General features: G+C 35.2%; 1 protein-coding gene across 27 annotated transcripts in view; it reads left to right on the top strand.

The window, feature by feature from the left end:
• Positions 1-23,849, top strand: part of SOX6 (SRY-box transcription factor 6) — a 631,508-nt gene that overhangs the window by 593,469 nt on the left and 14,190 nt on the right. For 20 of the 27 annotated variants that reach the window (XM_076002133.1, XM_012780692.3, XM_012780698.3 and 17 more), the window contains 2 exons: positions 18,688-18,921; positions 21,475-21,691. In XM_076002133.1, the coding sequence (XP_075858248.1) occupies positions 18,688-18,921; positions 21,475-21,691 (451 nt within the window). The remainder of the gene's footprint in view (positions 1-18,687; positions 18,922-21,474; positions 21,692-23,849) is intronic. The other 7 variants (XM_076002147.1, XM_076002137.1, XM_076002148.1 and 4 more) reach the window with 1 other exon arrangement.

Here is a 23,849-nt window from a genome sequence, read left to right on the forward strand (position 1 = left end):
CTGAAATATATACAGACTTTTTTTCCTTGTCCCTATTTCCTAAACAATATAATATAATAACTATTTGCATAACATTTACATTTTATTAGGTATTACAAGTAATCTAGAAATTATTTAAAGCATATGGGAGGATGTGCACTGGATATATGCAAATATCATGCCATTTTATATGAAGGACTTAATCATCTGCAGATCTTGGTATCCACAGAGGGTCCTGGAACCAATCCCCCTCAGATAGTGAGGGACAACTGTGCTTCCCCAACTTGCTACAGCAACTGAACAACAATAGATAAATACCATCTGCCGTGAAAATTAGACCCAAGACAAGAGCAGCTAGCATATGTTTCCAATGGGACTGCAAAATCAGACCTTATCTGCCATGTTTGGAATGACTCTTTAGCTTTTGAGATGTGGACATTGCCTAGGTCCCTGTCCCAGAATCCTCCCCTGGTGCCTTTTCTATATTTAGATCTGTTTAGATACACAAATACTTAACCATTGTATTACAGTTGTCTATAGTATTCAGTTTAGTATTGTGCTGTATAGGTTTATAGCCTAAGAGCAATAGGCTATACTGTATAGCCTAGGTATGTGGTAGGCTGTGCTATCTAGGCTTGTGTGACTACACTCTATAACCTTTGCATAATGACAAAATCGTCTAATGCATTTCTCAGAATATAACCCTGTCATTAAGCAACATAAGACTATATTTGACTATCTTTTTTTCTAGATCCTTGTCTCATTTTACTGTGCTCATCTATCACTGTTTGCTTATACCCACTATCTGCTATTTTCATACTCTTTAGAGGTGGTTCTCTGTAGATTGAATCTCCAGTGCCAGGAGCTAGGTCTTTCCAACCAGGATCTGTCCCTACTCAGGGCCTCCCAATCTTCAGTTTTACCCGCATGTTCGACCAAGGTATAATTTACTGATTATCTCTTATATACACAGTACTGTTATGGGCATGGAGAGAAAGATATTTTTTAACCATAGACTACATTATATTCTTCAAGAGCTAGTAATATAGCTCAGATTACAAAGTTAGCACACATAAAAAACATACATAGAAAGCATACAAAGTTAGCATACATAGAAAGCAAAGCAACTTCAAGCATTATGTGTTCAAGTACATCATTAAAGAAACAGAAAAGAAGTGCTATTCAGAGGAGGAAGCTGCAGTGCTTTGTGGATAACAATAGAAGGCCTGATAGAAGTATGGCTGGAGATAAGCTTAGGTTAGGATAAGCAAAGAGAAGATGAAGAGCTTTCACTTGAGAGAATAATCCAAACAGACACAGAGACATTAAGCATATGGGCATTCATAAGAAAGCTCCAGGAGGGAAGACTCATCTTTTTCATCTTTGTGTTCTCCCTCAAGCCTAACATAAAGCCTTACATGTACTTAGACTCAATAAATATTTATTGAATTGAGTATGTTATAGAAACAGCTGGATTCCATTTTGTGGAGGGCCTTGAATGCCAAGCTGAGGAATTTAGACTTTGTCACCAAATAAACAGGAATTAACCTTTAATTGCTCAAGATTGGCTTTGATTACAGAGGCTAGAAATAATGGAAATGCAACAGCTAGGTTGGTCTTGGAGATCTGTTACTCTATTCTTTTTTTTTAATTTTTTATTATTTCATATTATGGGGGTACAAATATTGTTAGGGTTACATATATTGCCCTTGCCATTCCTCCCCACACCCCCCCTCCGCCTTACCAAAACATCAAGCATGTCCTACTCTCAGGTGGTGCTCTCTTTATTCTTCTGCTCTCTTTAATATCCTTTAAGAGGATGTTCAACTGGGTGTCTTTCCATGTTACAACATGAGAAAGATGAGCAAGTGTTAGGTGGTTTTCATTCAAATCATATGATAAATAACTCCTCCTCTCCTCCTGAATATATTACACATGTTAAGTATGATTTTCACTTTGCCTGCTGTGATTGCTAGATGCCTTTACAGATCACTCTTTGCATCTCGCTTAGAGTGATTTAAAAATTTTTTTATTCAGTGGATATTTACATCTTACACACGATGCCTCACTGTGTCAGGTCATGATATGGAGCTGGGAGAGAGACTGTGTAAGAATGCATCACCATTTGCATTATACTATAAACTATTATGTTTAAGAATAGGCACTAAAAAGTAAGTCTGAACTAAACTTAATATCCCAAGTCTCAGCCCTAGAGAGAAGCATTTCATAAGCATATATTCAACCATTTAAAATTTATATTAAAAACACAAATCGAAGCTTGCTGGTTTTAATATATATATATATATATATATTCTTTTACTTTCACGGCGGAGAAATCACTTCACGGTGAGTCAATATAAGCTCACTGTTCTGTGGGAAAGTCTATCCTACATGAGGACAAAATGAAACAGGATAATAGCTGCTCATTGCTACAGAGTTACAGACCTCAGAGTAGGGAAGAAAGAAAAACAACTGGCAAATGTCCCTAAAACTTCCTTGCCCTCCATTTATTACAGCTTCATAGTCAATAATTCTAATCCATTGTCATTCCAATGTGTCCTCTATAAAAAGCTGCGCTGTAAACTTACAAGATAATGGTCTCTTCCTTTTTCCTGGCTTTGGCTCAGCAGTATGGTTTGGTTACTGTTCCCACATACGTGAACTGGGGAGATGTGAGATAGTCTTTCTTGGTTGGGCCTTATGCCTATTTGTTGCATCTTAGTCTGTACCATGGAGAACATTTTGAAATATATTTTTAGCTTTTGGGCTCCATTGAGTACGTTGCACTCCCCAGCTAACTTATGGGTTGACTTTATAACTACCTGAAGAATAGGACATACAGTATAGAAAACATCTCTCAGATATGAGGGAAGTCTATAGAGGGAGCAAATAGGAGTGAAGCACCTGTTATGTTCTTGGTACTGGAATAAACATTCTAATCTATTACTTTTGTTGCTATTACTACTGCCACTATTTCTAAAGGGAACTACTGTTTAGTGAGTGGGTACTGGGTTCTAGTCACTGTGCTAGGAAATTTACATGTATTCCCATTTATTCCTTTTAAAAATGCTACAAAGAAAAAATTATTAATTGTCTTTTATAGGTAGATGCAACTACAGTTTACAAAAGGAAACTAATTTATCCAAAGTTACTTATCTGGGAAAGATCAAATCCACAATTCAAATCCAGATCTATCTAACTACATAGCATCTGAGCCATACTGCCTCACATTTTTCTCCAAGATGAGCTGACCAAATTGGTTGCTTTTGTTGGAGGAAATTTTTTTTATGATTTTCATTAAAAAGTAGAAAACTTTAATTAAATACAGATACTTCTGAAAGTCTTTTTTAAAAATTTTTCAAGCCATAGAAATATTAGCCACTTTTCAAATACTTTCACCAATTTTCAGGGTGAAGAAGTATTGGTGGCTCATAAGATTAGATTGATTGCCAAAAAATCCTTGAGCCATCTTCTTTTAATAACATCTATTCCATAACCCTAACCTTAAAAATTTTAGTTTCTACTGCACCCATGATCTAAATCTTTCATTCTAATAGAAGACAGATTATCTGGAACAAATGAAATCAAGAAGAGAGGCCAGTTAAATTAATTGTGTTAGGAGTTTTTAAAGCTCAGTCTGGATGCCACTGAAACAATTAAGCTGACCATTTTAGAAATTCATTTTGATGGAAAGTGTGAAACTTTGGGGATAATTACATTTGAAGTCCCATTGTGATTTTGCCATTTACTAACTGCAAGACTTGGGCAATTAATCTCTAAACCTCAAAGTTTCCTCATGTGAAATGAGGAGTGTGGATTAGGTGATCTTTAATATCCCTCTCATGTTAGAGCTCTCTAATTCTATAAGCATGTTTTACCCATTTTATAATGATTCTGCCATGTAAGGAAGGGCCCATTGTATGTTTGTTTGAACACACACACACATACATATATATTTATACATACCATGTATTTACATACTCCATATATATATTTATATATATTATATATTTATACACACATACATGCCCCAAATAGCATTAGAATAGTTCTCAGATTTAATTTTCTTAAAAAGCTCAGACCTTCAGAATTGAATTATAGGACAAAAGGAATAATAAACAAAACTCAGACTTGCCTTCTAAGGTTTTCCTGGAAGTGAGGAGACTGGATCTCAGAATTGTACAGTATGGCAAGTCAATAAAAGAAGTAAAATTAGAACCAATAATCTCTGTCTCAAATAACAGGGTGGGTACATTTTTTCCCATCAAAGTCATTCTTATTTTGTAGGGGGCTCAAGCAAGGCAAGACACTTAGCAGAATATAAGAAAGAAAATAGGATTTATATAAGATCTGATTTCAAAAATTCCAAGGTACTAATGGAGCATGTGGACATATGAGTCTCACTCTAAAATTCTCACTGCTAAGGATGTCCACCATTCTCTGCTATCTCAATAAGCATTTGAATCTTTAGCTTATGCCAGCCTGTGTACTAGGCCCTGCAGATGCAGCTATGGATAAGATATAATACATTCACTGCCCTTTTGGGGTGAAAAGTCTCGAGAAGAAGGTAGGCACATAAAACTGGTAATTTGTATAAAATATGGTAAATGTTAAGATGGTGGTAAGCATAGGGTACCACCTGTGGGAGCCTGGGATACTTAGTCTAATCTGGCAACCAGGTAAGACTTCCATGGAATAGATAATCTGTGAAATGAGTCTTCAATAATAAGTTATTACAAGATGGGCAGGTAATGCCAGGAAAAGTAAAACTCAGATTCCTAGCATGAAATGACACAGTGTGTAGAGAACTAGAAGTAGTTCAATGTTATAAAACAAAACTGTTTTAAGCAGAGTAGCCAGAGATGGTACTGGAGCCATAGATAGAGTGCCAGGTCATGGAGAGCTGTGTATACTATAATTAAGGCATTTGGACTTTATCTGTGGGTATTAGGGAGCCATTGAAGAGTTTTAAATATAGGAATGATCTAGTCAGAATTGCATTTGTGATGGATCAGTCCGGCTGAAATTAGAAAGAGATATTTAAGTGGATGTTAAAGGACTCAAAACTGGGAGTAAGAATATCAGCCAGAAGGCTAGTTTTTATAATAGTTCGGCAGAGACAGTGAGGCCTAAAGCAATCAATAAGGATTGAAAGGAGAGGATGGATTTAGTAGTATCTTTGTAATTAATTCTGAGATTTGCTTCATCTTGGTTTGTGCTTCTTAGTTTCATGTGGAGTCTATGACAGGAGCTAGAGTCGAATAAAGCCAGAAGCTGCTGAGCAACAGGAGTTATTTAGCCTACCAGCTTTTTCGAAACCGGACTCTTTATTCTCCAAGAGCATCTTCTTGAACCTGAGCCTGGTTCTCCAAAAAACTTAGGAAGCCAAAACTTGTTACTGTCTTCTTTCGTCCTTAGTAGTCTCTGGCTCAAGCTTAAATGATGCCTTTTGCCTGGGCTCAACAGCTTGCAGGTCCTCTTCCTGTGTATACATACCGCATATAGGTAATAAGTGGAACATTTCATGCTTTGTGCTACTTTTCAGGTCATTTAAATAAAGAAGCACATAAGTTATCTCAGCTGCCCTGGGATTCGATAGTTGTAGCAAGGTAAAGCACTCTGTTTAGCTATCTGTGTAAAATAAATATAACTTTAAAATTTTTTAAAGAAAGTAAACACAGGCATCGAAACTAAAAGCAAGAGACTTGAAAATACAGACTGGTATATCAATAGTTAGAATTTCCTTCATTTTGCAAAGCCACGAGCCACATGCATCAGCTCACCACAAAGTCATTAAGCCTTTTTAAGCTCAGATGAAAAACATTAACAAATACCACAAAAGGCTTTAGTATAGCCCCTTTGTTCATTCACATATGGCACTTTATAACTCCTGCGCCACTCCGGTCGTGTGTTTGTTTAAGCTGCCTCCATCAGGCTGGTCCTGAAAGAACAAAAGACATCTTGAGCAATCCTAAGCAGGAAATGGGCTAATCTAAACATGGTTTGTGACACTTTAAGTAGAATAGAAAGGGGAGGGATTGATTAGTCATTAATGTCCAATTGGCTCCATATGGATGTTGCAATAATAAAGCCTTTTTTCAGAGCAGTAGCAGAGTTATTGAATTAGAGGTTTATGTTTCCTCAGAGCTGACCTTAGGGAATTCCCTTTTGGTTCTTCTTGTTGATCCTTTAAAGAGAATAAAGTTTCTAATAGAAAAAAAATAGAAGCCTTATCCACAATAACACTTGCTCATAATCCGGCAACCAAGGAATGCATTAATTTAGTGTTGTTTTAATCCCTGCTATAATTTCAGTCCTTAGTGCTTTCTTTGCATGCCCTAGCATCTTTGGTGGGGTAGTATTTCAGAGACCAATTAGACAGTGGCATGAACTTCATAACTGGTAATGAGCTCTTCTAATGTGCTTAGCTGTTTAGGGAAGTGGCATCCTTAAAGGAGGAAAGTAATGTTCCGACCAAAAAATGGTGGTGGGCTTTGAAATTCAGAGTTATTTCAGATCACTGAATAGTGACTGTGGTAGCTTTGGAGTGGGGGAGTGCCCTAGACTAAAAGTCAGAGGAGCTAGGTTCTAGATCTGACTCTGCTCCTTATTAGCAGTATACTGGCAACTGGTTACTTTCAGGAGAAGGTGATATAACTTTTCTGGGCCTTGGTTTCCTCATCTATAAATTGAGTGAAATGATATCTGCTCTCCTACCCATTTCAAAGGATAGTAAAGAAGATCAAGATAATGTATTTAGCAAAAGTATTTTGTAAATATTATTTTCTGCAAAATTACTTAGCATACCTTGTGTTCCTCTACTGGAAACTGACCTCTGGCCTAGTCTATCAAAAAGATAAATTGCTCTTTAAAGACATGCTTTGGTACTCTGGTTAATGAAATGTCTGTTTCCAAAGTGCCCAGTGGAATTTTTTTCTTTATGTGTACATACCATGTATGACTATATCTACCGCCCTCTTTGTTTTTTTCTATCTATAGGTTGATCTATCTCCCTCTCATTTACTCAGTGAATTTCTTGGTGTAGATAAGTTCAACAGTTGAAGTAAATAGGGTCTTTTTTTAGTGGGGTTAAAGAACCTTAGGATGAAAACAGGGAAATGAAAATTACCTATGGTCTTTCTCCACATTGGGCAAATGAAGAATTAACACCTTGAAGTATCACAGTAATTCAATTTTTGTTCCCGTATCATCGATTCTTATTTTTTCACCAATCTCTAGCTCAGAAGAATTATGCATCCACATATTGTATTTACCTTTTTCAAGTCAACATATCAATAAGCCACTCTTTGTAACCTATCTATCTAGCTAATTTTTTATAAAAGGCGTAGAGAGCAAACCTTACTCTCTACCCCTGGCATCCCTTCTTCTCAGAAGATGAACACATCACTTCCCTAATGATTAAAGCTCTTGCTCAGCCATGGAATGTATTTTTCCTGCCAAGCAAACCACAAGGATAGCCAAATCCTTTTTTTTTTTTTTTTTTTTTTTTTTTTGGGGCTAGAAGAAATAAAATTTGAATTCCAAGCAGCCTTCCTATGATGAAAGTAAGTTCACATTCTGGCAGGAATAAGAACTTAGCAGAAGGCTTTGATAATCATAGACAGACAGCTGTCAGTGAATTGGACCTTTACCATATTAAGATAGATTTGATGGGGTAAACATAGTGAAAAATATCCAACCTATGTAATATTAATACTCTCCTTCTTTGCTAGTTACTCATATCCCCTTCTAAATTTCCTTCATCTTCTACATTGTTGTTTCTAATGCAGTCATCAACATTTTCTCTATTAATCCAAATAAGGGACCACAAATGTATCATATAATTCTTTCTAAAATCCCACAGGAGAAAATCAACTATTCTATTGATAGACTGTTGTAGTTTGAAATACTGTGATTGTCAACAGTTTGTCAGGCAACTCAATAGTAATATTTATGTCTCTTTTTATTCATAAACAATCAATTATAGAGTTTTTTGCCCTTATTAATAATTTTGTTTGGTAAACAAGACCATCTTTGAGTTCATAATGGCCTGAATATGCCATGTACTTCTCAGGTCCACAGCAAAAAGAACCTTTCAAAAAAACGAGCACTTTTGTTTGTTGGTTGGCTGGTTTCTATTTTATTTTGGTTTTTTCTTTTTGCTTTTTTTAAATTAACATTTAAAACAGTTTTATTTTATATTGTATGGATATACCACAATTTATCTATTCTCTAATTATTTCCATTTTTCTATTATGAATAAAACTGCTATGATATTCTTATACAAGTCTATTTTTGGACAGAAGCTTTTGTTTGCTGGGCCATAGGCAAGAGTATATTTTACTTAGAAGAAACTGCCAGAAAATGGTTATGCCATTTTATACTTCCACCACCTACGTATTAGAGGTCCCTATCCTTGTGGACATTCAGTGTTTATGCCATTCTAGTGGATGTGAAATGGCATTTCAATTTGGCTTTCATTTGCATTTTCCTGATAATTAATGATGTGGAATACCTTTTCATGTGCTCGTTGGCCACAACTGTGTATTCTTTTGTAAAGAGTACATTGAAGTCTTTTGCCCATTTTAAAATTAGATTTTTTTGTACTTCTGTGTATATCCTGGATACAAGTTCTGGTCAGATATGTGTATTGTGGATATATTTTTTCCAATGTGTGCCTTGACATTTCATTTTCTTAACAGTGACTTTTGATGAGCTCAGTTTTAATTTTGAGAATATTTAATATTTTTATTTCAGAATATTATGTTTTGGTTACATAAATTGCTTTTGTACCATTTGAGTTAAAGTTGTAAGTGTGGCCATCCCCCAGATAGTGTACATTCTACCCATTAGGTGTGAATTTACCCATCCCCCTCCTCGCCCCTTCCACATGCTTGATTGGGAAAAAGGTTAATTTATAATTTACAGTACATTTATATACTGTATCTAAGAATCTTTTTACTCCAAGGTCACTAAAATATTGTCCTATGTATTTTTTGAGGTGTCTTATAATTTTTGCTTTTAGTTTTAAGTTATGATTCACCTCAAATTAATTGTTAGGTGTAGTGTGATAAGAGGTCAAGGTTTGTTTGTTTTTTCAATATGTTTATTCATTTGCTATAGCACTATTTGTTGAAAAGACTATCATTTCACACTTTAACAGCCTGAGTCTTTAGTAAGGTGCTTTGAATCCTCTAATTTTTTTCAAGTTTGTTTTGGCTGTTCTTACTGCTTTATTTTTCATATAGGTTTCAAAATCAACTTGTCAAGTTCTACAAAAAAGTCTTTTGTGAACTTTATTGGTGTTAGGTTGAATCTATAGAAAAATTTGGTAAGAATTGACATTCTAACAATATTAAGTCTTTTCATTTATAAACATGGTATATCCTTCTATTTATTTAGGTCTTCTTTAAGTCGCAAATATTGTATTGTTTTCAGTGTAGATGTCTTGAATGCTTTTTTGGTTAAATTTATTCCTAAGTATTTTATTTTCTGATGCTATTATAAATGTAAATTTAAAAATTATTTTTAATTGTTTGCTGCTAGTGTATAGAAATATGTTTGATTTCTATATTTTTATTATAGTGTATACTGTTAAATTCACTTATTCTCATAATTATTTTGCAGATTCCTTAGGATTTTTATGTAAACAATTAATTATTTACATATTTATATAACATTTATTAGATAATACTTATGCTTTTTTAATTTGTATTTCTTTTATTTCTTTCATTGTTTATTAACAATGGTGTGAGTAGACATATTTTCCCTGTTCTTTCTTTTGAGGGAAAGCATTCAGTAGTTCACTATTAAGATGTTACCTGTGGGTTTTTCTTAAGTGTCCTTTATCACACTGAGGAAGTTCCTTTCTAATACTAGTTTCCTGAGCACTTCTATCATGCATGAGTATTGAATATTGTCAAAATCATTTTCTGAATATGTTGTTATGATCATGTGTTTTTTTCCCTTTGTTTTGTTAAGATAGTGAACTACATTTCCTGATTTTTAAATGTTAAATTAATTTTACATTCCTGAGATAAGTCCTACTTGGTCATGCTGTATTATCTATTTTACATTTTGTTGGATTCAATTTGTTAATATTTTATTAAAATTTTTTGCATTTATGTTTAAACCTCTGTCAGAGTATGCTGCTTCATGAAATTAATTGGGGAAGTGTTTCTTCCTCTACTCTACTTTCTGTATTTGTGCAAAATTATTATTATTATGTTCCTTAAATGTTTGAAAGAATGTACTAGTGAAACTATTTGGGTCTAGAGTTTTCTACATGAGAATGTTGGTTATAAATTCAATTGTATCATTAGCTATCAGAATATTCTACTTATTGGACTTTCTACTTATTAGCTATCAGAATTTCTACTTATTCTTGAGTGACTTGGTAGTTTGTATCTTTCAAGGAATTTGTTCATTTCATCTAAGTTGTCAAATTTATTGAAATTAAGTTATTCCTGATATTACCTTATTATCCTTTTAATGTATGCAGTATCTATAGTGAAATTCCCTCTTTATGTCCAAATATTAGTATTTTTATTTTCTGTCTTTGTCTATTGATCACTCTTACTTAAGGTTTATCGCTTTTATTGTTTTTTCCAAATTACTAATGCTTGGCTTTTTAAATTGTCATTATTGTGTCTGTTTTCTGTTTCATTGATTTTCATTCATTATCTATCCTGAAAATCTCTGACTTTTAATTGGATCATTTAATTTATTTCTATTTAATGTAATTATTAAATTTGATGGGCTTAGGTCTTACAATTTGCTATTTGTTTTCTATTTGTTCCCCCACTTTTTAAACTTCTGTTTTGCCTTCACTGTCTTCTTTTGTGTTAACTGAATCCATTTTATGTCTTCCATTTCAGTTACTCTGTTGGTTTTTTAGCTATATCTCTTTTTTAGCTATATCGCTATTTTTTTAAATTGCTTTTCTAAGGATTCACTATGAATCCTTAATTGAGTATCCTTACAGTTAAAATTTTACCATTTCACATAAAATAAAGCAAGTTTTAACAATTTAATTCCATTTACTACCCTCATCCTTTGTGCTAATAGGCTATTGTTATCCCATATTTTACCTCTTCATATTGTTAATGGAAAAAAACCTCAAACTCTATAAAATAATTTAAAGAGGTTTCATCTGAGCAAACATGAATGACTCTTAGCCCAGAAAGCCACACCGAAGAAGCCTTGAGTAAGTAGTCCTGAGGCAGCTGGGTTATAGTTTGGTTTTATACATTTCAGGGAGACAGGAATTGCAGGTAAAAGCATAAATCAATACATGGAAGGTGTATATTGGTTTGGCCTGAAAAGGTGGGACATCTTGAAGCAGGGCCTTACAGGTTCAGAGCTTCCTTGATTTGTAATTGGTTAAAGAAATAAAGCTTTGTCTAAAGGCTTGGAATGTTTTATGTGAAGATAAGGAAGTCTGTTAATAAGAGACAAGCCACAGTATACAGATTCAAGAGATCTGTTAAGAAAATTGATGGTCTAAAGGTGTTATTTAATCTTGGCCTTGCATGGCCTTAGGTCCTGTTAAAAATTTAATGTCTTATTGTCACAAAGAATCTGTTTTTGTCAGTCTTGTGATCTCTGTTTTAACATTAATGTCAGTCAGTTGTTGTATCTATACTCTAAAAGGTAGCGAGTATAATGGATCTCCCTTCCCTTCATGGCCAGGAACTTACTTTTAAGGTTTTTGGGGGAGTTCTCTTGGCCAAAAAGAGTCCTTTCAGTTGGCAGCTTGGCTTAGGACTTTATAGTTAGTTTACAATATATTATAAATCCCATAATACAATGTTATATTTTGTATTAGTTTCTTATCTTTTAAAAATATTAAACAATCAGTTTTGTATTAATGAAATCTGGAGAAGAAAAAAGAGTCACATTATTTTTGATGTTCTTCCTTTCTTTGCGTATATCTACTTTTCATCAGGTATTATTTCTCTTCATCTTGAATAATTCTCTTGAGTATCCCTTTTGGTATTTGTCTGCTGGTGACTCATTCTCTCAGCTTTTATTTATCTGAAAGTGTATTTCATATTCATTTTTGAAGCATATGTTCACTGTATAAAGCTCTGGATTGAGTTTTTTTCTTCTTCTAGCTTTCTAAACATGTTCCATAGTCTGCTAGCCTTCATTGTTTCTAGTGAATAATCAGCCATAATTTACATTATTGTTCCCCTGTATTTAATGGGTCCTTTTTTCCTGAATTTTCCCTTTGTCTTTGGTTTTCAGAAGTTTAACTAGTGTCTAGATATGATTCTCATTGTATTTATTTTGTCTGCATTTCTCTGAATGTCTTGAATCTGATAGTTGATGTTTCTCACCAAATTTAGATAAATTTCAACCAGTATTATTTTTTGTCTCTGGGTCACATTTTCTTGGTTGTTTGCACAATTAGTAATTTTTAAATGATATATTGCATGTTGTGGATTATAAATTGTAAAGACTCTAGATTCCATTCTCTTTCTTTGAAAATTTTTCATTTTTTTGGTAGGAAGCAGTTAAATTACCTGCTGATCACATTGAACTCATGAAAGCTTAGTTTTTACACTGTTAGGGAGAGTCTGTTTCAATTTTGTTTTTAATCTTAGTGTGAATCTTTAGTTCTGACACATAAAATTTATTCCTAAGGAGTTTCATTTCTGAGATTTCCATGGAAAGCCCAAGGTGTTTGTGAATCTCTTCTAACTTGATAGGATTCAAATTCAAATTCTGTTTCCCTGGCAATGAGCATAAGCTGAAATCTCTTTTCAGATTTTTCAACTATATACCCCTAATTTTCATTGGGCTCCTTTGAATCTTCCCTATACACATGAAGTTCAAGGATTGGCCACTTGGGAACTCAAACTCTGTCTTCTGATACATTCATCCAATTAGACTGACTTTCTGTTTGCATTCCAGCCGTTTAATGCTATGCAAGACTGGGAATTGTCTTTATGGGAAAAACTATGAAAATGGAATTTCAGCTAATGAAATGCCTTTCTTTTGAAGACTGAATCTTCTCCAATTTCTGCTTAGGTGTTGTGTTCAGATTTTTTTTTTTTTCATATTTTGTCCAGAGTTTATAATTATTACCTGTCAGAGGGTTGGTCCAATATGAACTATTCTGCCATTACCAGAACTCAATCTTAGAATAGAATCTTTTGTGGCAACATTTTACATATATCACCTTTATTCTGTCTGAAAAAAAAAGTAAGTTTTAATTGGCCTTTGAGGAGGTAGTCACTTTATTTTTCTCTACTCTTCATTATTAATTCACTAGTAATCATTGAGACTATTCAATAGTAATTTCTCATTAGTTTTCCATTTTGATATCTTCTAGAATGTATTGGTCCATATTACTCTCCTGCTTAAAAACCTTAAAGACTTCTTAGCTTGGTATTCAAGGTGCTTAGCAATGTGGTCCCTATTCATTTTTCTAATTTCATCTTTTAGTACTCCCCTCTTTTTTTTTTACATAAAACCAAAGCATAGACAGGTTCTTTTTATTCCCTAAAACCTACTGTGCTTTTGTTATAACTCCGTGCCTTTATTCACACTCATTTCCCAGCTTGGAGTACTTTCACATTTGGGTAAATTCTTAACTCTTCCTTTAAGATGCTATGCAAGCACCACTTTATCTCTGAATCCTCTTTAATATTCTTCCCAATAATGTTAGTATTTTCTCTCTTTGCCTTCATAGCATTTTAAATTACTTTTGTTAGCACTATTTTGTAATTTTTTATTTATATGTCTTCCCGCACTGGATCAAACTTCTTAAAAACAAAGTACATGTGTTATTTATATTTGTATACGCCATCACAATGCTGGGTACATCTGAAATTTGTTGGGAGTATTTGTTGAATCAGTGCATAAATAAATGATTATTAGGCACATTACAAAATTAACTAGAGTTCTTCCTTAGGGAGAACTTTATATATACACCAGACACTCAACTTATTCACTCAGATAACCCTTGGAATTTACCCGGGAAGGGGCCTCTCTAAGGTTAGTTCAGGACCATTGCCAGAGGCTATGATGGTGAACCTGGCCTTCTTTCCAACCCACCTGGAAAAACTCAATTTTCTGTCTTCTCTCTAAATCATTCAAATCACAGCTTCCTAAGGAGGTATTTGCCTTGGCAATTTCTATTTTCTCCCTGTAGATTAACTATCATTCTTTATCTAACTGAAAGTTTGCCTTTACACAAACTGACTTGAGAGATGAAGGATGAATTAACCAATCTTTGCTTCCTCGGGGAAGTTGTGCAGAGCAGAGAACCTTACAGGAACCTTAATTTCCCTTGGATCCTAGTGTGGTGCTACTGACCTCCTGGATTTTCAGTAACTGTCATTTGGGACTGCTTGCTGGCAATTAAATACTCTTAGGTCAGCTGGAAAGCAGTAGTTTCTAGGTACACAGCTGTGGGTCTAGGCCTCTTCTAATTGCTTTCCATGAAAAGTTGCATCTTGAACTCACAAATGAATCCTCTGATAGTAAAAGGAAAATAAGCTGTCTCATAGAATTATGAGCCAATTCCTAGGACAATACAATTCTAGATTCTGACACAGTATTGGCTGTTTAAAAGAAATACTTTTTTATACTTAATATTATTTTCAAAAATGAATGGAGCAGTATGAAATCATACTTGACATATATTTTTAAAGTTAATTATAACAGAAAGTATATTTAAGACTTCAAATACAGAGATTAATAACATGCCTTTTGAAAATAATTGATATTATGCTATATAATTTTCCTAATCTGCTTAAAATTCTTTCAAAGTATACAATTTCCATTTTTATATTTCTGAATTTATATACATATATAGTCATGTATATATTTCTACTGCAGCAATAATTTCATAACCATTATGTTTCATGATGTAAAGTTCAGGGAATTTTCAGGATTTTTTCTAAATGTTCTTTTGATTCTGTGGCTTCTAGTACTTTCTTAAAATTCTGGCCCTAAGCTTAACTCAAACTTAGATTGTGAGTTCAAGTAATAGATGAGTTGTCAGCTCTAAATAAAAATAATTTTGAGAGATGTTTTCTATCAAGAGATTGGGTTCAAGAAATATTTGTTGAAAAACATCTTTCTGTATAGTACTCATCTGAATTCTTCTATTAATTCCATGGAAGTTTCCTGCAAAAATACATAATAGAAGAAACCCTCAACATTTCTTTGTAGCACATTTGTGGTTTACAGTGTTGTATTTCCTATACCAACCCCAATGTTAATGCAGGCATTTTAAGTCTAGGGAAGGATAGAGCCTCTTTTCAGAATGTTAGTGGTGGTGGTGAAGGCAAGAGTAAGAGACAATTTTCCTATGTAAAGTTGGTTTGTTGTTTTTCCTTGACTGCTTAATTAAGAAGGAGAGTGACCTCCTGGGCATAGTTTGCATTGCCATAAGATAGCCTTAGAGTACCACATATTTTGGAGATATGAGAGAAAGAAGGTAAAAATAGGAAAAGCGGGAAAAGGAAAAACAGAAAAACATTTATCCAAGTTATAGTTTTGCAAAAGGATCTAGGCACTGCACTATAAATTTGTATAGTAATAAAAGTCACTGCTGTGGTTGATGTCTGATCAGATATTGGGTCCAATTTAAAAGTGGTTTTCAAACTTAGATTCCCCTAGAAAGTCTCTTCTTCTCAGTCCTTGGTTCATCTAACACAGCATCCCTAGTTTAGCTTAAGATGTCCCCATTCACTTTTCAGTTCACTCCTCCTGGAATAGAGAAGAGGCTACAGCAAAAAAGAAATGTACACATGCCCTGAGGCATTTTCTATTACCCCTCTTCTTAATTCTATACATCAGGCTTGAATTTCTCAATTTCTTGGAGCATTAGTTGTGAGTACTAAAGATCTACTGTGTAATTAATTCAGTGTCAGTCAGTGTCCTATAGATAATACTTGCTGTGGCAGGAAGGGAAAAGGTCAGTGCAGGGCAGTTGATGGAGGTGGGACCTCAGCTCTGTTCCTTGGAAAAAGAGATAATTTAGTAAAGCAGAAGACAGTAGGAAGGATATTCTAAGACTGTGGTATAGCATGAGCAGGGAGACATTGGGTATATGTATGACATGTGTGGGAGAATCATTAAGTATGGAGTAGAGGATCTAGTAAGTCTCTGTATACTAAAACCAGAGTCTAAAAATTTGCTACGAATCTCTATCAGTCTGTAGATTAAAACTTCTCATTTACAATGAAATACATATTTTAAGTGACGAAATAAATGGAAGCTGACTGGTTTTGCTAGAAGTGGAGAGAAAACTACAACAGTAAAAGCAGACCTCAAATGTTAATCACCTGTGGCATAGTAGTTAAGTTAGAATAATATTGAAATGTTTTTGCATCTGACATTCTCCACAAACCTGTCTCCTTTTATGTGTATGCATGTCAGTATATAAATTGCTGAATCCATGTCAGTTGTAAAGTAATGGCACTGAGGGCATCATAAATTACTGTGGTGATCCTCAGGAGAAGACACTGTCGTATCTGAATGAGTGTTTCACTTCCAGAGTAATGTATGCCTTCATCTGGCCCAGCAGTCAGCATATTGCCCTGTGTTGATGGATATTGTCAGCTGGAAGCTACACTACATTTCACTGCACAATAAACATGGCTGTCAAACCCATATAAAGTGAAATCAATTTATCCTGTATGGTCAGTGCATTTTAAATGAAATTAATGTACTGTGGGTATGGTGGCAAAAAGGTAGCATATTAGTTATGCATCTTGGGATCTGAGACTTTGCATGTAAGGGATCATTCTGTCTAGAAGGGCTAAAAGAAAAGCTGTTTATAAAATATGTTATTTTTGCATGATCTTCAGAAAGTGGCTTCTCTGCCCTCCTTCATGCTTAGGAAAAAAAATTCACAATCTTAGCCAATTCCACCCTCTTGTCTTGTATTTGTTTGCAGTAAATGATGGCCATATTTGCCAAATAATAGTGAATTTTAATGTTCTAATTTATTACTGGCTTTGACACAAGCAAATTTCTACTTAACCAAGGTATCTAGAAATAGAGTGGAAGGGCCAGAGATCGATTGGGTCATATGTTGTTCCTGCATAATAATTTAACTCAGCTGAAAGGATTTACTTTTTCCAGAAAATAGAAATGTTTGTTTTAATGTATATTTTGCTTTCAGACTCTTGGGGGTAGCTTTTCCTGTTTATGTAGTAGAAGGCTTGTCTGAGGCCATCAGTCCAACTACTTTACATTTAATTATAGAAGTTCTCAATCTTTAGGAAGATGTTTAGTAGTTGCCACATTCAAAGTATACATCGGTGTGTCACATTGGTAGTGTGTGTGAAAACAAGCAAGAGCTATGTTCATTAATTCATTCATTGAATCAGTCATTAATTTGACACATTTTACTAATTGAAATTCTAAGTGCTAAGTTCTTCAGTGGATCCTAGGAATACAGCAGTGAATGAGATCCAGCCTCTCCCCTATCTTCAAGGAGCTTTCAATCTGTTATTAGAGTCAGCTCTTTGGAAACTATAAAACATCAAGAATTTAAATACAGTTTCATAGGTGTTAAAAAACTACTGTTCGACAACTGAAAAATAGATCAGGCCCTTGAAATGTATACCTCTTAGTCTACTGCTTTTTCATATGAGTTGAAGACCAAATTATTTTTTCTTAATGAGTATTTATTATCTGTTACGTGGAAATCCTAAAGAGACAAGAATGGGTACAACATAATCACTAACTTAAGGGATCTCTATTCCTGGGGATGGAGTGGAAGGATCAGAGGGAGATAAACAAGCATGACTTTGGGGCATGTAGCCTGAAAGCAAGAGGAATGAGTACAGCCTGGGGAGCATCATTGTGAATGACGTTCCTTTAGTCTGAATTACCCTTCCCATCTGTCTTTACTCACCTCTCCCACTTACCTCTGATTCCTGTTCATCCTTCAAAACTCAGCTTAGACATCACATCTCCTAGGAAGCATCAGCTAACCATCCTGTCTGGTGCTCTCTTGGTGCCCCGTTAACTTCAATATTGTAGCACATACTACATTCTTTTATTATATTAATAATTGTCTGTCTCCATCCCCCCCACCCGTGAGCTCCTCAACAACAAAAGCTGATTTATTCACCTTTATATCCCTAGCACCTGGGATAAAACCTAGCTCATAGTAATTGCTCAATTAATATTTTTCATGAAATTAATTCATTTATGAAACATGCCAACATTTGAGTGGGTCTTGGAGGATGAGTGGGATTTAGCATGAAGGGGTAGGAGAAGGGTCTTCCAAGCAGTGAGAAGATAACAGGTCAAGGCATAATATTGTGACAGAGAATTCTATTTGGGGGAAACATATAGTTTGAGATAGCTGTGATATTTGGCAACTAAGTCTAAAAATGACAGATAACAGCTTACTTTTGAAGGAAGGAATCACAGCAGGAAGGTTTAACATAAGGTAATACCAGTCATTGCTTTATCATCACCTACCATTGATTGTAGTAAATGTAGTAGATGTATAAAAATATACAAAATTAATTCTGCCACGTGTATCTTTGAGGGCTACTTTACATTAGAAGGGCCTATAGAATTGTCATTTGAAACTGCCTTCTGCTTCCAAGAGGTCATTTGGAAGAGAAGGACCCAGGGAAAACAGCTGACCCAGGTGGGAAGCTGTGTTACATTATCCACATAATAATGCTTTGCACTCATCTTGTTCTTCCTGCCCTGACATTACAGGAAATAAAGCAATGAATGGCTCTGCAGCTAAACTACAGCAGTATTATTGTTGGCCAACAGGAGGTGCCACTGTGGCTGAAGCACGAGTCTACAGGGATGCCCGCGGCCGTGCCAGCAGCGAGCCACACATCAAGCGACCAATGAACGCATTCATGGTTTGGGCGAAGGATGAGAGGAGGAAAATCCTTCAGGCCTTCCCCGACATGCATAACTCCAACATTAGCAAAATCTTAGGTGAGTGCAGCAGTGCAGCTGGAGCTTATCCGCCCCAAGAGCAGGAAGCAAGGGTGTAAGGAGGCTCCTAAGGAGATTGTGGTTGGCAGAAGTTAGATGAAAGTCATCGAGCTTCTCAGGGAGCCTTTGTCATCATCTCTACCTCCCCCACTCCACAACATGACATGTAGGTTTAGGAGTTATATCTACCAAGTGCCAGGACAGGACTGGCCAAAAACTTATTTTAGAGACAAAACTATTTGTAGTATGTTAATACCATGAATTTAGCAATTCTTTAGAGGTCACTGCTAAACAGCAATCAGGGAGACAAACTTTATCTCCTCGTATTATTCAGTCTTGTTAAATTCATAAGTTGCTACGAAACCTTAGAAAAATTCATAGGCCCTACTGTTTTCTGCTTTAGTATTCTTGGGTTCATATGTCCCACTGAAAGAATTCATCAAGGACTAGAAATGAACCCCAAAATAGTGTGAAATTCGTGGAGTGTAGAACAGTGCCTCTAATGATAACTTTAAAACTTGTAAAATAAATCTACATTTACTTTAATAAGACATGACTAGTTCAAATTTCATAGCAGTGAGTTAAACACATGGACCACAGGGCAGAGGCCCATTTTGTGGTAAATTGCCAGTGACTCTCCCGTTTCTCAGGATTAAACTCAAGCCTTGTTCTATTATTGTAAAGCTTGACTAGTGCAGATTATACAGTTTGGAATTATTGTGCTCAACATATTGAACATATTTGATTCAACATGCAGCATTACAGTCAACATGTTTCCTCTTTAAAAAGAAAAAACACAGAAGGCACTGTTCTATTTAAGCTGCCATGATGTGACAAAATCTCAAAGGAAGCCGTTTAAGAAGCTGAAAAACATTAGAGACTTAAACTGTGGTTTTAATTTTTTAAATGTTTTGTTCAAAAGCAATAAATATTTAACCTGAGTAAATATCAGTGATCTGGACATACACAAATACACATGTTTTGTCACTGTATAAATAATTTAACTTGATTCTGAGACATTTTGAGGCAATGAACTCTAAGAAAATTTAAAACATACATGAGATCAAATATGGTGAAATGTTAAAATACAAGTTTTTCTTTTCTTTTTTTCTTTTGACTTTCAAATTTCAAGATGGATACTAAATATCATCACAATTAAATGTGGTTTTATTTTGAGAGCTTCAGAGATATGCATGGGGATGTTACTCTTTTAAATTTAAGTACCTTTCAAACCAAGATGTTCTAATGGACATATACTTTTTTCTAATGAAAGAGTCTAAAAAATAAATCTGACTTTACAGTTTGATATCTAACTTTGAGATTTTCATTTTTTTCCTGCCATTTTATTAGCAATATGAGTAAGCTTTCAGATGGGCACAGAACCTCTCTGTTTCCATTTTGGCAGCTGTGGGGAATCTATATTATTGGTGTGCGTTCTGTGAAAAAAATTATTAGGAGTATAGTAGGTATATTCATTAAAATGTAAACTTTTCCGCACAAGCATTTCAAGAGTACCAAGAATTCTCTGCTGACTGAGTTCTTAAGCTGCTGGGAGCCCGCAGAACACAGGCGGAGAAGCCTATCTGCATAGACTTTTACACAACTTTTGCACAACAATCAGGAAAGAACAGGGATGGATATGCTATTAAAGCAGACCAGGATATTGCTGGCTACAGAGAATATTTGTACAACTTTTCCATTTGTTTATGTATGAAAAATCTCTACTAAAGAATAACTAACATCCAGTCTGCACAGCTGTTACCGCTTTATTCACCAGCAAGACACAAAAATGCAATTTGATACATGTAAAAAAACACATCCCTTCTTCGTCAAGTGTTTAGATAATTCTTTATAAACAATATTATAGAAGTGAGTACTTTTTCTTCTTCCTGTATAAACCATATTAAATTTTTTTTACTTTTATTGGTATAGCTTTGAATGAGCGTTTATAGTACCTGAGAATGGTATATATAATTCTAGCCCGTGTTTTCCGGTTCTAAAGCTGTAACTTCTTAAGTAGAGTTTAAGTTTTTTAATTACACTAGGCAAGGGGAGACAGTGTGCACAGTAGATTTTTATATATGCAAGAATATTGACATCTACTGATATCTTATCAAAGGATAGCTTCGCTAAAGATACTTGGAGTGTAGGAGATGTTTGAATTTCTGGAGCCAAGAAAGCTTTTCCTGAGGATCCTGTCATACTCGAAAGTGTGCTTAGGGAGTTTAGGCTTTTAACTCTCCCAAGAGAGATAGGCAGGGGGATGGATAAAGACCTTGGTGTGGGATATGACCTTGAAGCAGCAAAGATACATTTTAAAATGATATAGTAGCATAAGCCTTAAATTATTGAAATAATACAATAAATGTATTATACACAAAATTGTTCTTTGTACTATAATCTAAAAAACTAGTTGGGAAGGTCAGTGGTAGGTGGTAATAGGAGCTAGTCAGAGCATAGGTGAGTGAAGTGGTGGGAAGGTATCTCTGGTTATATTTGCTTGGAATATGTTGCCTTGACCCTTTGGCTACTTAAGGATATTTTTATGTCTAGGATCTCGCTGGAAATCCATGTCAAACCAGGAGAAGCAACCTTATTATGAAGAGCAGGCCCGGCTAAGCAAGATCCACTTAGAGAAGTACCCAAACTATAAATACAAACCCCGACCGAAACGCACCTGCATTGTCGATGGCAAAAAGCTCCGGATTGGGGAGTATAAGCAACTGATGAGGTCTCGGAGACAGGAGATGAGGCAGTTCTTTACCGTGGGGTAAGTCTTCCTGAACTCAGCCACCTGAGCTTTTCTTTCCCACGGAGAAACTGCAGGGTAGCTACTGGCAGTATATTTGGGAAGGATGTTAGGGAAAGAGGAGGTTGTGGCACATTGAAGAGACTTGGCTGTGGGAATCTTTGCTGTGTCTGTCACAAGGGCACCGTCTTGCGACCTGGCTCCTGCTCAAAAATCAAGCCAAGCCTGCAACAGCTCACTCCCAGCTGATCACCTCTGTCATTGTCTCCCTTGCCAATTTAAGATGCTCGGTGCCCACACACAGAGTTTCTGGTAGTTTATTTAAGCAGACACACAGGGAGAAAAAATAAAAACTAACCTTAAGAAATCCCCAGAAGCTTTCCAGCTCCTCTGGGTGGTGCTTCTGACTCTAATCACAATAGTCTGCTTTTGTTGTGGGATCTACCACAAGATAATTGGCCTTGACATTGGTTAGAGGACCTCATTTTTGGCATAGGATCCAGAACTCCTGTTGCAGTAAATTATTCTGTGGTAGAAGCAGTAACAATGTGGATTTTCTTGATTAAATCAGAAACTAGACATGTTTTTGATATCTTCAAGTCTGATTTCATGTCATTTTGTTTAAAAATTAGGTAATAGATTTCTGGTATAAATTTCGACTTGGCTGACTGGCTGTCTGCATTTAAAAGAGGCCCCTCATAACCACAGTAGTCAGGATAAGTGGGGATGCAGATGCCTGTAGATTCCAGCACACCCAGACCTAGAAGCACAGGGGGGTGGCGAATCAGAGGGCCATTCTGGAGGCACCGATCTGAAACAGCTGGAATCAGAGTAGGAAAACACTTGGGAAAAGGGCTCCAGAGAGAGAGAATGGGAGTAAGCAAAAAGGAAACTGCATTCACTGTTAATTTGAAGAAGAATTGAGGAAACTAAGAAAGTTTCACTTAGAGTTGAAAGGAGGTATCATAAGGGAGATGTCAAGAGCTATTTATTTTTAAGGACACTCAAAAGTTAACCCCATGGAACAAAAATTTGGCTTCAGAAGCATGTGTTTAATAGGATAAAATTAATTTGGAATCGCAAATAGAATACGAAAAGCCAATGAAAGTAATCTGGGTCATGAATCTGCAATCACTAAAGTGTTTTGGGGAAGAGCATGAGCTTTGGAGTTTGACCTCTGGGATTCAGATACTGACTGTGCCACCTACTTGGACAAGTTATTTAACTTCCCTAACCTTCTGTTTTCTCATGTGTGAAATGAAACAAACAATAGTACCTATCTTGTACTATTGTTGAGAAGATTCAATGAGGCAATGCTTTTAAAAGTACGTTATATAATTCTTAGTACAATATTAATAAAGGTGAACTCTAGCATCATTGTTACTATTTAATATGTATTTACTATCATGGTAAAACCATATTTGATATCACAAGATAATCAGTGAATTTCTTTGTATGGTATACCCTTTAAAGGTAAAGAGAGGCGTATGCCACTTTATTATTTAAGGATCTAAATATATTAATAAATGAAGATCTGCCAAAATAGGATTATCAAATTCCTCTGTATTATAAATGTTTGCATTTTTAACATTAATGCTTATGGTACCAAAAAGTACAATACATACAATAGGGCTATTCACATGATAATTAGGGGATTTATGAAAAATACTAATTAATAGTACACTTTAGGTAGTATAGTCATAGGCAACAAAATGCAAATTTAAGACTGTGTGATAAACATCCTCTTTTAATCCTGTTAGTGTATCTCTAAGATTTGAGAGCTTTTGTGATTCCTGCCCTTCTCTGCAGTCATGTTCTCTGTCTATTTAGTGATACATACTGGGTCTCTTTCACCATAGTCTGAAAGGCTCTCAAAGATATTGTTTTAGTTCTCCGATATTTATTTGAAAATATGAGTTGCAACAATATTATTTAATTTAGTTCTCTTTGCTAAAGGGAACATTAAAACAGCTCTAGATCAAAATACCTCAAGACATTGATATGTGTTGCATATAAAATGAAAAACTAAGAGGTCAAATATAGGTCTTGGCCTCTGCCATGCCAAATGACTGAGGCAGTGTCTTTACCACCTTGCCTTAAAATATGCCTCATAGCACTATCCTGACAGAGTCATCAGTATGGTTATGCCATTTGAGCAAGAGCTCTTAGAACTTGGAGA

Source organism: Microcebus murinus, chromosome 4 (assembly GCF_040939455.1).
Source record: "Microcebus murinus isolate Inina chromosome 4, M.murinus_Inina_mat1.0, whole genome shotgun sequence".
Classification (NCBI taxonomy): domain Eukaryota; kingdom Metazoa; phylum Chordata; class Mammalia; order Primates; family Cheirogaleidae; genus Microcebus; species Microcebus murinus.